At 49.5% G+C, this 16,910-nt stretch overlaps 2 protein-coding genes across 2 annotated transcripts in view; one reads left to right on the top strand and one right to left on the bottom strand.

The window, feature by feature from the left end:
• TSPEAR (thrombospondin type laminin G domain and EAR repeats) overlaps positions 1-16,910 on the bottom strand; it is a 217,830-nt gene that overhangs the window by 105,163 nt on the left and 95,757 nt on the right. The gene's annotated exons all lie outside the window — the stretch shown is intronic.
• On the top strand, positions 9,635-10,759 carry KRTAP10-8 (keratin associated protein 10-8). The gene has a single exon (XM_031005230.2). The coding sequence runs from the start codon at positions 9,666-9,668 to the stop codon at positions 10,443-10,445; it is 780 nt and encodes a 259-aa protein (XP_030861090.2). The 5' UTR covers positions 9,635-9,665; the 3' UTR covers positions 10,446-10,759.

Genomic DNA, 16,910 nt, shown 5'->3' on the forward strand with positions numbered 1-16,910 from the left:
AAGGAAACCCCATGGCCGTGTGCAGAACGGGTCCACACGGTGGGCGGGGACGGCCATCCTGAGGCCCGCTGGCCGGGCTAGCCCTTGGCTGGCGTCTGGGAACTGGGATTTCCGAGGGGCTCCCCCCGGCCCCGCCTCACTGGGCCTGAGCTGTTTGTACCATGTGGTTTAGGCCGAACACCCACATCCCCGCTGGGAGTCTGGAATTCTGGCGTAGCCCAGGCAGAAGCTGCTCACGTGACCAGTCCCCGGGTATATCACCGGGCAGGGCATCCCCAACATCGCAGACGCGGCGTCCCAGCTGCTTGCAGGGGAGTGAGGCGCGTCCTGCGTGACCCCCACCCCAGGAGAGGCCTCCAAAGCTGAGCCTGGTGCCCCTGGACTCGGCCCCAGGAACCTTTCCCTTGGTCGATTTTGCTCAGTGTCCTCTCTGTGGGAAATCACAGCTGTGAGTACCACAACCTGCGTGGCCTGTGTCCTCCTGGAGAATCGCTGTCTTGGGTGGTCTTGGGGACCGTGACACAGACCCCAAGCTGCCCTTCCCAAGCAACGACAATGCTGTCCTAGGAAAGTGCTGGGTGCATTTCTGGTAGTGCTTCCTTTGACTCCTGCTCCAGAGCGGGTGGAGACAGAGAAGGAGGCTGGGTGAGGCCAGGCCATCGTGGGTTTCATGAGGAGCAGAGCCGTCCTGCGCCTGCAACGAGCTGTTCCTCCCCTGTGGTGGCCACAGAGGCTGTGGTCTGAAACTCTGGCGTGGGGCTGGAGCACCAGCTGGCAAGGAATAAGCCCCCACATGTCCCACCTGGCACTCCTCTGTCCCTACCCCGGCCCCTGTGCAGAAGAAATGAGCCAGGCTTCTCTCTGGCACCAGGGCTGCACCCTAAGTCAGCATCCCAGGCTTTGCGTCACTGGCTCCCCTCTGGTTCTCCAGGAGGCACCAAGGGGACCCTGTGGTGAGTCCCCTAACTACAGGCACCTGAATCCCACAGACGGCAAGATGGAGGGGCCTTGCTCAGAGAAGCACGTCCTCCTCTGTGGATCCCAGACTCGGCTCCTCCCCTAGGCATGGCCCCAGCAAGCATCCAGGCATGTGAGCCTCTGGGGAAACATGCCCCCCACGCCCCGGGTGTGAACTTCAGGGGAGGTGTGCTGTGGGGGAGAAACATCAAGTTCCTTTCCAAGGGCAACAGGTGGAACTTCAGAACCTCCTGCAGAGGAAGGGCGTGCCAGGGTGGCTGAGCAGAGAGAAGCAGCCTCCTTCAAGGGGCCATTCTCAGCCGCACCACAGAAGCTGACAGTGGCTGAAACTGCCCTTTGTCACCTGGACATTCACCATTTGCCCTGGTCAACAATGCCTACTGCCATCCCTGGTGAAAGAACCAATATCTCACAAAAAATGCAAAAGGCACAAATCATTAGAGAAAATACTGACAATCTTGAATGCAGCAAAATGCACACAAAAGCATAAGCACACAATCAAAGTTTCCACCAATCCCATCCCAGAGAAGCCACCTGTGGGGCATCATGGGGAGACTGCGGGCTCACTGTCTCCCTCCTGGGCACGTGGGCTGGCAGGTTCTAGCCACCTGTAGTTAGTTAGGGCCACATGATGAGTTTCTATTGGTTAAACGTGCATGGAGAGATGTCTGCCACTTCCACGCCACAGGTTGTGGGAGCCCTGCTGCCTCTCTTCCTTGCCGGGCTATCTTGGAGGCTCACGTGCCAGACAGTGGGTCCACAAGGTAGGGGCGCGGCATGCTTGGACGGCAATGTGAGGAGTGGAGAAGGCCTCGTGGGCTTAAGCCATTGACATGTTGACTTCTGTTGGTTTCTGAACCAGCACTGATTACCTTCACCAACGGTATGTAACAAAAGATTCAAATTCAGAATTTATAAAGAAAACATAAAAAGAAACGAATAAAAGAGATGGAAATATGCAATTATAGCATAAGATGTCCAATGGCCAAAAATCATAGGATAAGATAGCCAATCTCACCTACCATCGAGACACCATGCACAAAGATTAACTAGGGGTGAACCCTAGACTTACATGTCAAAGATAAAATAATGAGATCTCTATATAAGATCACATCATCAGCAGAGACAGTCTCACTTCTTTCTTTTCTATTCAGTACCTTTTATTTCTTTTTCTTGCCTAATTGCTCTGGCTAGAACTTCCAGCACCACGTTAAATAGAAGTGTCAAGAGTGGGCATCCTTGCCTTGTTTTTGATCTTAGAGAAAGAGCTTTCAGCTTTTCACCATTGAGTATGGCATCAGCTGTCGGCTTGTTGCATATGGCCTTTATCGTGATGAGGTGCATCTCTTCTATATCTATTTTCTTGAGAGTTTTAATCATGAATGAATGCTGAATTTGTTCAAATGCTTTTTTGCATCTATTGAGGTGATCATGTGTTTTTTGTCCCTAATGTTAGTGTGATGTATCACATTTATTGATTTATATATGTTGAACCATTCTTGCATCCCTTGGATAAATCCCACTTGATCATAGTGAATGATCTTTTTAATGTGCTGTTGAATTCAGTTTGCTAGTCTTTTTTTGAGGATTTTTGCATCTATATTCGTCAAGGACGTTGGCCTGTAGTTTTCTTTTCTTGTAAAGACTCTACCTGTTAGTCTTCAAACTATTAGGACTGATAAACAAATTTAATAAAGTTGCAAGTTAAAAAATCAACATACAAAAATTAATAGCATTTCTATATACTAACAATGAACAATGATCCAAAAAAGAGATTAAGAAAACAATACCATTTACAATAGCATGTAAAAGAGTTTAGAAAGATATTTAACCAAGGAGGTGAAAGATCTGTACACTGAAAACTACAAAACATTGATGAAAGAAGTTGGAGAAGACACAAATAAATGGAACAATGTCCCATATTCATGGATTACAAGAATTAATATTGTTAAAATGTCCATACTACCTAAAGCTATCTACAGATTCAATGCAATCTCTATCAATTTCAATATCATTTTTACAAATACATAGAAAAGAACAATCCCAAAATTCATATGAAACCATAAAAGACTCTGAAGGGCCAACACAGTTTTGAGTAGGAAGAACAAAGCTGGAGGCATCGCACTCCCTAATTTCAAAATACTTTAAAGCTATTGTAATCCAAACACCATGGGACTGACATAAAAATAGACATATCAACCAGTGGAATGGGATAGAAATCCCAAAAACAAACCCAAGTGTTTGTTGTCAATTTATTTCTGACAAAGGTGCCAAGAACAAATGATGGGAAAACGACAGACTCTTCAATAAACAGTGTTGAGAAAACTCAATATCCATATGCAGAAAACTAAAATTGAACCCTCATCTTACATCATATGCAAAAATCAACTCAAAATGCATGAAAGACCTCAGCATAAGACCTGAAGTGTGATACTGCTAGAAGAAAGCATAGTGGAAAATCTCCATTACATTGGTCCAGGCAATTATTCCTTGAATAGGACCCCAAAAGCACACCTAACAAAAGAAAACATAGACAAATGGGATTGCATCAAATGAAAAAGCTGTACAGCCAAGGAGACAATCAACAGGATGAAGAAACAACCCATGGATTGGGAAAAAATATCTGCAAACCATATATTTGATGAGGGGCTACTACTCATAATAAGAAACTCAAACAACCCAGTAGCAAGAAAATAAATAACCCAATTTAAAAATGGACAAACAGCCTGGCAACAGAGCAAGACCCTGGCTCAAAAAAAATGAAACTACATAAATAAATAAAAATGGGCAAAAGACCTAAACAGACATTTCTCAAAAGAAGCCATTTAAATGGACAGCAGGTATATTTTAAAATGCTCAACATCACTAGTCATCAGGAAAATACACATTGAAGACGCAATGAGACATCACCTCACACTTGTCAGAATGGTTCTTATCAAAAAGATGAAAACAAACAAGTGTTAGGGAGGATGTAGAAAAGAGGGAAGTCTTGTACATTGTTGGTGGGAATCTAAATTAGTACAACCACTACGGGAAACAGTATAGCGGTTCCTCAAAAAACTAAAAATAGAACTTGCCTATGATCCACAAATCCCACTTCTGGGTTTATATCTAAAATAACGGAAATCATTCTGTTGGGGAGAGGTCTGCACTCCTATGTTCATTTCAGTCTTATTCACAGTAGCCTAGGTATGGAATCAATCTAAGTTCATCAATTGATGAATGGATAAAGAAAGTGTGGCATATATACACAATGGAATACTATTCAGCCATGAAAAGGAGAAAAATCCTGTCATTTGTGACAACTTGAATGGACCTGGAGGACATTATGCTAAGCGAAATAAGCCAGGCACAGAAAGACAAATGGCATGATTTGTGTCTAGAATCTAAAACTGTCAAACTTAGAAACAGAGAGCAGAAAGGTGGTTACCAGAGGCCGGAGGCTGCCAGAGGGGAGGAATGGGGAAGGGAGATGTTGATCAAAGGAAACAACCCTTCCATCACGCTGGAGGAAAAAGCTTTAATGCCCTATTGCATTGCATGGTGACACATAAAAATAATGTGTTGCATACTTCAAAGCTGGTAAAAGAATATACTTTTAATTTACCAGAAAAATGGTAAGTTGGTGAGATGATGGTTATGTTAAGTAGCTTGATTTAATCTTTTTTGTTTTGTTTTGTTTTGTTTTTTAGACACAGTCTTGCTCTGTTGCCAGACTGGAGTGCAGTGGCACAATAGCTCACTGCAACCTCCGCCTCCCGGGTTCAAGCGATTCTTGTGCCTCAGCCTCCCAAGTAGCTGGGACTACAGGTGCGCGCCACTACACCCAACTAATTTTTGTATTTTTAGTAAAGACAGGGTTTCACCACATTGGCCAGGATGGTCTTGATCTCCTGACCTCATCATCCACCTGCCTTGGCCTCCCAAAGTGCTGGGATTACAGGGCTTGATTTAATCTTTCTACAATGCATGCACAGGTCAAAACGTCACATTATAGATCAAAATATCACATTATACCCAGTAAATACACACAATTATTATTTGTCAGTTTAAAAATTAGTAAATGAACAATGAATGAAATAAAAATAATGAAGCTCTAGAGGCACATATAGGGGAATGTCTTCACGATGTTGTGGTAGGCAAAGACTTCGGGAATGGGGTAAAAACGCCACACATAAGAGAGTAAATTAGTAAATTGGATTTTACTACAATTAAGAGTGTCTCTTCATCAAATGATACTATTAATACCACAACACATCCATAAACATGACTCAAATTGAAATAGACGACCAATACCGAGTGTCAGCAAATGTGTGCAGGAAATGGAACTCTCCAACATTTGCTGGGGTGGGAATGTGAAATGGAAAAATCCCTCTGCAAAACAGTTTGGCAGTGTCATAAACATGACACACACCCCCTTCACATGCCCCACATACTCCACCTCCTGTGTGTTTACCCAAGAGAAGTGAAATCATATCACAAAGACTTGCTCACAAATTTTTAAAGATGCTTTTGCCACACAAGTCGTGTCCATCGACACAGGGGTCAATTGTACTATAGAATTTGATTTACATGAAATTCCAGGAAAGACAAACCTATTTGAGATACAGAGGAGATCAGTCGTTTCCTGTGGCAGAGTCAGGAGGGGTGGGGATTGATCATGAAAAGTACACCTGGGAACTCGGAGATGATGGAAAATCCAGATCTTGCTTGTGGTAGTGGTTACATGGGTGTATATTTTCTCAAAACTCATGAAAAGGTAACTTTAAATAGGTACCTTTTACAGCATGTAATCATACTTCAATAAAACTGACTTTTTAAAAACTTCATTTTTAAACCCCAGACTTGGATGAGTTATTTGCAATTCCCATACTCAGTGGTGCACTAAAGCCAGCATGCCCTGGCTCATGAGAGCTGACATGCACCCCTCTCTTCCCATCTCTGTGTTAAGTGACATTGTCTTGGTAGCTTGGATTTAGCTGGGTTGGGAGCATTCACACGCGGATGTTGGCAAATGCAACCAATCGGGACTTTTGTTTTCGTTACAAAAACAAAAGCCAGTTATTGAACGTTCACTGACACACTGCATGTATACAACTCATATTCAGAATACATAATAAATTTCTGCAAATCAATAAGAAACACAAGTAGCCATATTTTAAAAAGTAAGCAAATGTCTTGAACAGGCACCTCACAAGAAAAGATATCCAAGGTTCAATGAGTGGCTTTACTCATCAGGTATATGCACATTAGTGCAACAGTGCAATATTCCTAAACACTTTCCAAAATAAACAAATTTTAAAAGACTGATCAACCTCATTTTGTAAAGATACAGAATAAATGGAATTATAAAATCAACCACTGAGGATGTAAATTTCTTTAGAAAGTTGTTGGTATATGCTAAGCCAACATATGCCTATCTATGACCGAGCAGTTCCACTTTTGGGAGCACAATGAAGAGAAATTAGTAAAAATATCAGTGAAAAAGTTTACAAGAATTTTTCTAGGAGCACTATTAACAGCAGCCAAAATCTGGAAACAATCTAAATCTTTAACACTGTGAAAGAGAATGGACAAATAACACGTTGTAGAATTTAATGCAATGGGGCAGCAAAAAAAGAGTGAAGTACTGATGCATGCAGCAACATGGTGCTTCTCACAGACATTGTGCTGAACAAATTGAACCATAAAACAAGAGTTCCATAGAACAGGCAAAGCTAACCAATGAGGAGAGAAGGTAGAACAGCAACTAATACTTAGGGAGGAGGGACTAACAAAGAGATAGCACAAGGGATCATTTAGGACTCTGAAAATGTTCCACATCTTCCCCAAAATAGTCTAAGGGGAAATATTTCCACCCAGAAATTATATCCAGCTAAGCTATCAATCAAATAGAAGAGCAGAATAAAGGCATTTTTAGTCATGCTATGGCTCAAAAATATATCTTCCTTGTACCCATTTTCAGAAAGTTACTGGAGGATGTGCTCCACCAAAACAAGGACATAAATCCAGAAAGAAAAAGATAAGGCATCCAGGAAGTAATGGATCCAACATCAGAGAGAGATGAATGAAAATCCAAAGACAAGAGTGAAGGGAGATCCCAGGAAACCTGTGTACCAGGCTGAGGGAGCAGCCAATAGAGACTGGTCCACACATAAGAGAGCTCTAAGAGAGATGTTTCCAAAAAATAAATGAAGCTAATAGATTGTTATATTTGAACCTCTTGAGTGGAGCATGGGGATGAATGAGTCAGAGTTTGGGGAGGAGCAATTGTTAACTCCAAGAAGGGAAAAACATAAACAAAAACAAAACATGTACAGATAAGGAAATTTAATCTGGTTCCACTATTCAGACTTGGCTATGAACAATATTTACTTTATTATAATATACATTCTGAACACTGATGTAACCAAATATTGATATTTTACTGCCTTTGCCTTCTGAGGATGGGAAGGGGGAACTTTTCACGGGCCTGGTGATAAACTAGAGAAAGTACTTTCCTCCACAATAGGAAATCAGATCATACCTGAAATTGAAAATGCAAGAAATAACAGAGCATGTATATTGTTTAATAATTCTGAGACAAACAGGAGAACTAAGAAGAGCATCTGGGATGGGCCTTGGGAGGGATGCATGCCAGAGAGAGGGGGGTGTTAAAGGCATTCAGTTTTATAACGAAAGCAGAGCATAAAAGTTTGAAAAATTTGCAGCCTGACTATGCAATAGAAAAGAAAAACCCATTTTCTAGGGAGAAATTCAAGCCGGATGCAGAAATTTGCATAAGTAGCAAGGAGCCTAATGTTAATCCCCAAGACCATGGGGAAAATATATCCAGGCCATGTCAGAGACCTTCATGGCAGCCCCTCCCATCAGAGGCCTGGAGGCCCGGGAGGAAAAAGTGGTTTCGTGGGTCCAGGGTCCCCATGCTGTGTGCAGCCTGGGTGAAAGGAGCCAATGTACAGCTCAGACTGTGGCTTCAGAGGGTGGAAGCCCCAAGCCTTGGCAGCTTCCATGTTGTGTTGAGCCTGCAGGTGCACAGAAGTCAAAGAATTGAAGTTTGGAAACCTCCGCCTAGATTTCAGAAGATATATGGAAACGCATGGATGCCCAGGCAGAAGTTTGCTGCAGGGGTGGGGCCCTCATGGAGAACCTCTGCTATGGCAGTGAAGAAGGGAAATGTAGGGCCAGGGCCCCCACACAGAGTCCCTACTGGGGCATTGCCTAGTGGAGCTGTGATAAGAGGGCCACCATCCTCCAGACCCCAGAATGGTAGATCTATTGACACCTTGCACCATGTGCCTGGAAAAGCTGCTGACACTCAACACCAGCCCATGAAAGCAGCCAGGAGGGAGGCTGTACCCTGCAAAGCCACAGGGGCGGAGCTGTCCGAGACCATGGGAACCCACCTCTTGCATCATTATGACCTGGATGTGAGACCTGGAGTCAAACGAGATCATTTTGGAGCTTTAAAATTTGACTCCCCTGCTGGATTTTGGACTTGCATGGGCCCTGTAAAATCCCTTTGTTTTGGCCAACTTCTGTCATTTGGAATGGCTGTACTTACCCAATACCTGTACCCCTATTTTATCTAGGAAGAAACTAGCTTGTTTTTGATTTTACAGGCTCATAGGTGGAAGAGACTTGTCTTGTCTCAGATGAAACTTTGGACTGTGGACTTTTGGGTTAATGCTGAAATGAGTTAAGACTTTGGGGGACTGTTGGGAAGGCATGACTGGTTTTGAAATGTGAAGACATAAGATTTGGAAAGGCCAGGGACAGAATGATATGGTTTGGCTGTGTCCTTACCCAAATCTCGACTTGAATTTCATCTCCCAGCATTCCTACATGTTGTGGGAGGAACCCAGGGGGAGATAACTGAATCATGGGGGGCGGTCTTTTCCTGTGCTATTCTAGTGGTAGTGAATAAGTCTCACAAGATCTGATGGGTTTATCAGGGGCTTCTGCTTTTGCTTCTTCCTCATTTTCTCTTGCTGCCACCATGTAAGAAGTGCCTGTCAGCTCCCACCAAGATTCTGCGGCCTCCCCAGCCATATGGAACTGTAAGTCCAATTAAAGCCCTTTTTCTTCTCAGTCTTGGGTATGTCTCTATCAGCAGTGTGAAAATGGACTAATACAGGGGCATCCCACCATCGTTTGCAGATGGAACAGGTAGCAGTGGCAGGGTGGGGAGCCAGGGGGCATTCCTAGCTGAGACACCCATTGTTCAATGGAGCAGGACTCTGGGACAGGTGGAGAACATCTGCTGGTAAAAAAACACCCCACCCCTGGTACCAAATACCCCAATAGCAAAGACATACAGGCAAAGACAGGAGGAAAGTGGGGCTGAGTTTTCCAGACTTGCCAACTCGTGATCTGTTCAGCTCCCTGCTCCCAGCTCCACCAGCAGACACGCAGCATCACTGTGTGTGGTTGCAGGGCACAGACACCTGCAAGTGGCCGGCATCACCCAACCACATGCAGCAGTCCTGGGACCACAGTAACATCCCACAGCAAGTAAACTAATTAGGGTTGCCTGGAGGCAAAGTCTCAGCCACAACAAGGAAAGGGAAGGCTTGTGAGACTCCTGTGAGGAAAATACCCAGGGAGGGTATAAAACCTCAGCAGCCAGGGCACGCAAACCCACACACCTCACGCCAGCACTCACACCACCCAGTCCAGCACCCACCATGGCTGACACCTGCTGCACCAGGACGTATGTGATTGCTGCATCCACCATGTCTGTCTGCTCCAGTGACGTGGGCCGTGTCAGCCGAGTCTCCTCCCCCAGCACCTGCACTGGCTCCTCCTGGCAGGTGGACAATTGCCAGGAAAGCTGCTGCGAGCCCCGCTCCTGTGCCTACAGCTGCTGTACCCCTAGCTGCTGTGCCCCAGCCCCCTGCCTGGCCCTGGTCTGTGCCCCAGTGAGCTGTGAGCCCAGCCCCTGCCAATCAGGCTGCACCGACTCCTGCACACCTTCATGCTGCCAGCATTCTAGCTGCCAGTCGGCTTGCTGCACCTCCTCCCCCTGCCAACAGGCCTGCTGTGTGCCTGTGTGCTGCAAGTCCATCTGCTGCAAGCCCGTGTGCTGCATGTCCATCTGCTCTGGAGCTTCCTCCCCATGCTGCCAGCAGTCTAGCTGCCAGTCAGCTTGCTGCACCTTCTCCCCATGCCAACAGGCCTGCTGTGTGCCCATCTGCTGCAAGCCCATCTGCTGTGTGCCTGTCTGCTCTGGGGCTTCCTCTCTGTGCTGCCAGAAGTCTAGCTGCCAGCCAGCTTGCTGCACCACCTCCTGCTGCAGACCCTCCTCCTCCGTGTCCCTCCTCTGCCGCCCTGTGTGCAGGCCCGCCTGCTGTGTGCCTGTCCCCTCCTGTTGTGTCCCCGCCTCCTCCTGCCAGCCCAGCTGCTGCCACCCGGCCTCCTGCCTGTCCTTCCTCTGCCGCCCTGCGTGCTCCCGCCTGGCCTGCTGAGCCCTCTGCTCAGGCCAGGAGTCCAGCTGCTAATGGGCACGTCCCCCAGGGCCAGCCGGCTCAGGTCCTGACCTGGGTTAAGTGGCTGCCCCTACCTGGGATGGGGTCCCCGTGTCTCCCCTGTGCTGAGGTGACCTCCCCCTCCTTACTCCCAGGAGCCTCCATCCTCGCTGCTCCCCAGCTCTTGCCTTCCAGCAGGTGCCCACCTGCCTGCTGGGTCCCCTGTCCTCCCTCCCAGCTTCTCTGCTCTGGGTCACTTGGCCTCGACTTGAACCTCTCGGCACCTCCTCCTACTCCCCAATAAACTCTCCTTGGTCACCTGATTCTCTTTTCCTGTTGTTCTCCTGGGAGGACACATGGTTTTGAGCTGACATTGGTCTCCTCCAGTCATGACTGTTTCTAGGAGTGAGTTACTTAACCTAGAAGTCACAGGGGACAGTGGCCTAACTCTTCCAGGGAGGTCACCAGGTGGGACTCATGGTCACTCCCAGGAAGGCTCAGTCCCGGCTCAGCCCCTGTGCCCGGGTCTTCCTGAGCCTGGTCATTCGCTGTCGTGCCCTGGACTGTGGGGCTCTCCAGGCCCCAGGACCGTCCCACCCACTGTCCCACCTGGGAGAGCCCACCCTGCAGAGTCACCTGCTGGGAAGCTGGCCTGGGGTCCGGGCATTGCAGCCTCCAGGCCTGGTCACCCTCCCTGTGTGCCGCCCGCCCGAGGGTTCTGCTCGCTTAGCAGCAACGCAAGGGGAGAGGGAGGGGCTGCTGCACCTGCGCAGGAGACAAGAGACTCAATGGGAACAAAAGCATCATGGGGTGGGTGGAGGGACACACAGGATTCCCCCAGGATCTTGATGGAGACAAAAGCATCATGGGGTGGGTGGAGGGATGGGATGGGGGGATGCTTGCTGCCGACCGGGACATTCCCCAAGGCCCACCACCCCTGCCCCTGAAATGCACGTCCTTCATGCACGTCCTTCACGTCGTTTAGGTGTGCGACTTGTGATTTTCAAGGCTTGTCCCTAATCTCTCCCAGGCCAGGCCTGGCCAGGTTCTTCAAGGCCCTGTGGCTCTGCCGCCCCGACCGGGGTCAGGGGTCCACACGGCTCCAGCTCAGGCCTCTCCTCCTCCCACCCTGCCCAGCGGCATAGGGACGGCCCCTGCTCTGCTGGGCTTGCCCATCCTGCCGTAGGTCCCTCACCTGATGACGTCATGAGCTCCTGCTCTGGTGTCTGTCGGGATGTCTGGTGTCTGTCTCTGGGGACCTCAGCTCCCCCATATTGCTCTGTCCACAGCATCAAGCCCCCCGCTCGCTGCTTTGACCATTCACGATCCGCGACGCCAGCGTCACTGCCCCCTCTACACCCATTCAAGCCCAGCACACGGTCTGAGCTGGGGATGGCTGTCCCGGCTGATGTCAGGCAGCCCTAAGTTGGCCTGTGCCGTGCACTTTGCATCACCAGCATGGGGACAGCGCCCAGAGACACGACCAGTAGTCACAGTGGCTGGAGGGAGCCCGGCTCTACAAGAGGCACCGTCCCCAGGGGGCTGTCAGGGTGGGCTCCCTTGCAGACAGGGAGTCCAAGAAACCTCTGCCATTCGTGAGTGACCAATCCCAGGGCCCAGGCGAGGGTGTAACAGAGTCCCTGGTCTGCCCTTCTCTCCTCCCAGTTCCAGGCTCGGTTCCTGGCAGGGCCGTGTGGCCGGGCTCCGGAACGTTCCTGCTGGCCCCTCTCCCCTCTGACGGGGCCTGCCTGGGGGTGTTGGGCTGGGGGGACCATCCCCAGCAGACAGATGAATGCATGACAGACTTCTCCAATGAGACACGGAGAGCAAGAGTTCAAGAAACTCTGATGTGCTTGACTCCATAAGCAGACAGTAACCTCTCTATGCCACAAGACGACAGCAGAAAACCAGTAAAAAAGGAAGCCACGGTGTGTGAGAAGACACTCGACCGAGAAGATTTCAATGAGACAAAAGCATAAACTCCCAGGAGGAAATAGGCATGGACAGGCTACTCCCACCCAGCGGCCCAAATGGCCTTGGAACATGAGACATCGGCACCCCTGGAAGGCAGGCACCTGCCGACAGGAACCCCAGGCACCTCACCCCACCTGTCCTGGAAGAAAAAGCTGGCCACACCCATCGCTCACCGGACGTGGCGGGCAGGAGCTCCAGCTGGCTGTGGAAATGGGGGATTGGCACCACTGCTTTGGGAAGAGGCGGGGCCGTATCCTACCATGTGAGAGGCCCTCCTGGACCCCGCCATCGGCAGTGCTGAAAAATCTCCGGCGCATGTACGTAAGCGGCACTGTTTGTTACCATGAAAAATTAGAAACAACCTAAGTATCCATCCACGAGGGAATGGAGGCGAATGGAGCCGGCGCCGCACCACGGGGAGGCCCTGCACGAGGGCCGTGCGCTCACCCGACCCGCACACACGCAGGAGCGCGAGTGCCCAGGCTGCGGAAGAGAGTCCAGGCCGCACAGGTGCCAAGCGAGGCAGCGCTCTCTGGCCTGGGGACACGCTTTAGCAGTTTGTGTAAATAAGTGGATGGGATCCCACCTCTCAGCGGATTTTCCAGAGAAATAGCTGGGAGATTAAAGACATTTTTACCATGGAATTAATGACAGCAGGGATCTCACCACCCAGATTAACCAGATGTCATTAATTCCATGACCAAAAGTTTTAGTTTTTTTTTTTTTTTTTTTTAATTTATTCTGGTTTTTTGGAACCATTTGAAATTCAGTGCTGTAGCCACATGGCGGCCCCTCCCCCGGGTCTCTCTGCAGGTGCCTCCTGGGAGTGAGGGCTTTCTCCCACCTGCCCGCAGCGAGTGCAGCTGAGGACGGCCAACTTCTGTATATATATAGTTATCAAAAGAAGCAGAGCGTCATGCAACAGTCGTATCCAAATTTCCCAAAAAGCCCCCCAAACTGGAATCAGATAGGTCTGTGCACTGCCCTGGTGACCCCGACGTTCTCGTCTCATTTAACCCAGGAGCGTCCTCCCGGGACCTGACCCTGAGCATTCTGGACGCTGCAGGGAGGTCTTCATCAAGGAAAACACGCCCATGAGACAACTACTTCAGGCGGGGCCGCCAGGGACGCCAAAGCCACTGTCAGGAGGTGCTTGAGCAACAGGGTGTCCCCGCAGTGCCACATCCCCCAGCGGAGGCCACACAGAGAAGACCACTCCATCTCCAAGTTTGCAGACAGAGGTCGGCAGCGCCTGGGCAGAGTGCAGCGTGTCGGCGGGAGCCTCCCAGCGGGGCTTCCTATGTGTCACTGCACACATGTTTAGGCTCTCAGCCCGAGGCCACATCTGTTCGATGCAGGCAAAGGCAGCTGCCCCAGATCCCTGCCAGGGTCACCTCTGCTCTAACGACATGACAGCAGGGAACAAACCCTAGGGGAGGTGGACGCTCTCGCGGTGCCCTTTTGTCTCTAAAGCGGGGAGAGATCTTACAATTCTTCTTTTTCTCTGCCAGGATGTTGCCTTGGGGGTGGGCACCTCCCTTCTCCACCCCACACCACCTTCCACACGACCACAGACACAAGGCTGGGGCACTGGCCCAAATGTCACAGGTGTGCAGCCACAGGGCTCTTACCTTTCACAGCCTGTCAGCCCCCGACCCTGGTTCCCCAGTCCCTCACCATGCTGCCTGGCCCTGCCTCCTCCTCCTCCCTGCCGGTGCCTTCCAGAGCTTCACAGCCTCCATCTGCCCTTCCCACAACTCCTCCAGTCCCTGTTCTCAGATCAGTGGGGCAAGCCTGGCTTTGTTTCCCCGGAACCCGAGACCCTGCCCTGGTCAGCACCCAATTCGAGAGCTCCGCTCAGCAGTGAGAATGAGACACCATGACAATGCGGCTGTGCACCAGACACCTGGCTCAGCGCAGGCGGCGCGTGGACAGAGTCTGCGGTGTGACCACACCAAGCAGCCCTAAGGCAGCACGTGCCCGCGCAAGCCTCAGCCTCTGCTCCGGTCACGCCTGCCCACTTGGGTGTATTTTTTGTCTGACTTTTGCTTCTGGGGCCGAACAACCCAGCCAATTCAACACAGCCCCAAGGCTGTGCTAAAAGTTCCTAGGAGGAACACGTGCCACAGCCTAGACACCCACCAGGAAAAGCAACCAGGAAAGGAGGGTGCAGTGGGGAACCCTGCTAGAAAACACACATGGGGGGTCTCTAAAACCCCAAGGGCCCCAAGCACCTCACTCACTCACCCACTCACTCACCTCACTCACCCACTCACGCCTCCCCCAGCTCACCTCCTCCACACCCCCAGCATGGGCACGTCCACCATGTTCGTCTCCTCTAGCACTTGCACTGACTCCTGGCAGGTGGCAGAGGCCCCAGCTGTGCTGGGAGGTGGGACATGGGGGGAGTGGGCTCCAGCTGTCCCAGCGCTCAGGGAGTTCCACTCAGGGACAGCTTGGGCATCCTGGCCTCCTGTGCACGCTCACAGATGCTCAGGGACGCCCTCTGCTCCAGCCCCAGGCTTGCCGCTGGGATGCAGAACAGAGAACAGACACACGGCCTCTGGAATTCCCTGTGCTGGGCTGGGTGGGCGGAGGGCCCCAATGGCAGAGGAAGTCCAGGACAGCGTGGGGACACATGCAGACCAGAGGGTGAGAGAAACACATGGACACACAGGTCCAGTTGTAGCCAGATGTGGTTTCAAACAGGATTGAGCAACAGATTCCTAGAAATACAACTGCAGGCAAGGGATGCTGGCAAGGTGTGGCCGTCACCAGGTTGCCTGCAAGAGGCCCTGAGTCTTTACTTCTTAACAGCTATACAATCACAATGCTGGGGGCACACATTATTCTTTCTTTGCCAATTTAATAAAGAAAAGTATCTTATAGTTTTCTTCAGCAAGGTGCGCAGTGTTCCAAAGCGTGAACACGCTGCACTTGATGTCTGCAACGCCAGGTGGATGGCACTGAATGTCTCTCTAGTTGTTCATTATTACAAATGACACTTCTGTGGGTGTTTCCACTATATACCTTTCCACACTCAGATATGTGTTTGCCTAAATTCCTAAAAGTGGCACTTCTAAGCTGGAGTGTTAGCAGATTTCAAATTCGTAAAGATATTTAGAAATACCCTCAAAAAGAGTGCCCAAACTGTGCCTGCTAAGACCGATGACAGAGGAAATGGTGCAGCGGGGAACTGTAAGGGCCTGTCCCTCCACAGAACATCAGAAACTGGCAAAACAAACAGATATGGTTGGACTTTGTGTCCCCATCCAAATCTCAACTTGAACTGTCATCCCCAGGTGTTGAGGGAGAGACCTGGTGGGAAGTGATTGGATCATGGAGTTGGTTTCCCCCATGCTGTTCTCGTGATAGTGAGTTCTCACCAGATCTGACAGTTTTATAAAGCAGTTTTCCCTGCTCTCACTTGCTTCTCTCTCCTGCCACCATGTGAAGAAGGTCCTTGCTTCCCCATTGCCTTCCACCATGACTGTAAGTTTCCTGAGGCCTCCCCAGCCATGTGAAACTGTGAGCCAATCAAAGTTCTTTCCTTTATTAATTACTCAGTCTTGGACAGTATCTTTATAGCAGTGTGAAAAAGGACCAATACACAAACAAAAACAAACAAACACTACCTGGTAAAATCAACTTTATCTGAACTCTGGAAAATGGTCGAAGCTTTGCAGCAAGCAAGGGAACACATAATCAAGTAAAAGCAACAGAGCCCAATAGGAGAACCTTGTGGATTTTAACTTCCCCTTGCCCCATCCCCCATCCCCAGCTGGGTGACAGTCAGGAAGACAGTAGCCAGAGTTCCTGGTGTGGGGTGCTGCTGCCAGAGAAGCAGAGTGGACCTTGTTTGTAAGGCAGTGCAGTTGTCTGTTTCGACCGTCTGGTGGCTCCCTGAAGGACTAACATACAGGGCTTGCCTTATTTCACCAACTCAGACTTTCTCAAGGTAGAGGAGCAGCTATATGGAGGGTGTGTGTTACAACGTTTAAAGGTAAATGAACAAGTCACTGACACCTAAGTCAAAAATTATCAGTTGGGAAAACATTGGACACCCCTAAAAAGCCTGGGAGGAAAAGCTAGGAGATGACATGCTTTGAGGAATAAGGGAGTTAGAAGGTTCCACATATTTTTAGAGTCCAGAAAGCCCCCGTGCATGTTTATGATGGGGCACTGGCTCGGAAAAGAGCTGAGAAGCTCTCATTGCTCACCTCTGGCTGAACCTCAGGTTCTGAGCAAGCAGGAAGTGAAGGTGCAAGCAGGAAGTGAAGGGGAAGGCAGAGTCAAACTCCCCAGCCGAGTGCTGAAGGCGTGGACCAACATACAGAGCCCAGCTACAAACCCTGAAGAAAAATATGTTTTTGATTCCAGGGGTTTAAAGAACTCTGTCAAATTACTATCTCAGCACTAAGCTAATAGAACAGTGAGCACACATGGTGAAGAAACTATTTTTAAAAACTGACAGAAACAAACAAAAACAAC

This window comes from Gorilla gorilla, chromosome 22 (genome assembly GCF_029281585.2).
Source record: "Gorilla gorilla gorilla isolate KB3781 chromosome 22, NHGRI_mGorGor1-v2.1_pri, whole genome shotgun sequence".
In the NCBI taxonomy this organism is placed as follows: domain Eukaryota; kingdom Metazoa; phylum Chordata; class Mammalia; order Primates; family Hominidae; genus Gorilla; species Gorilla gorilla.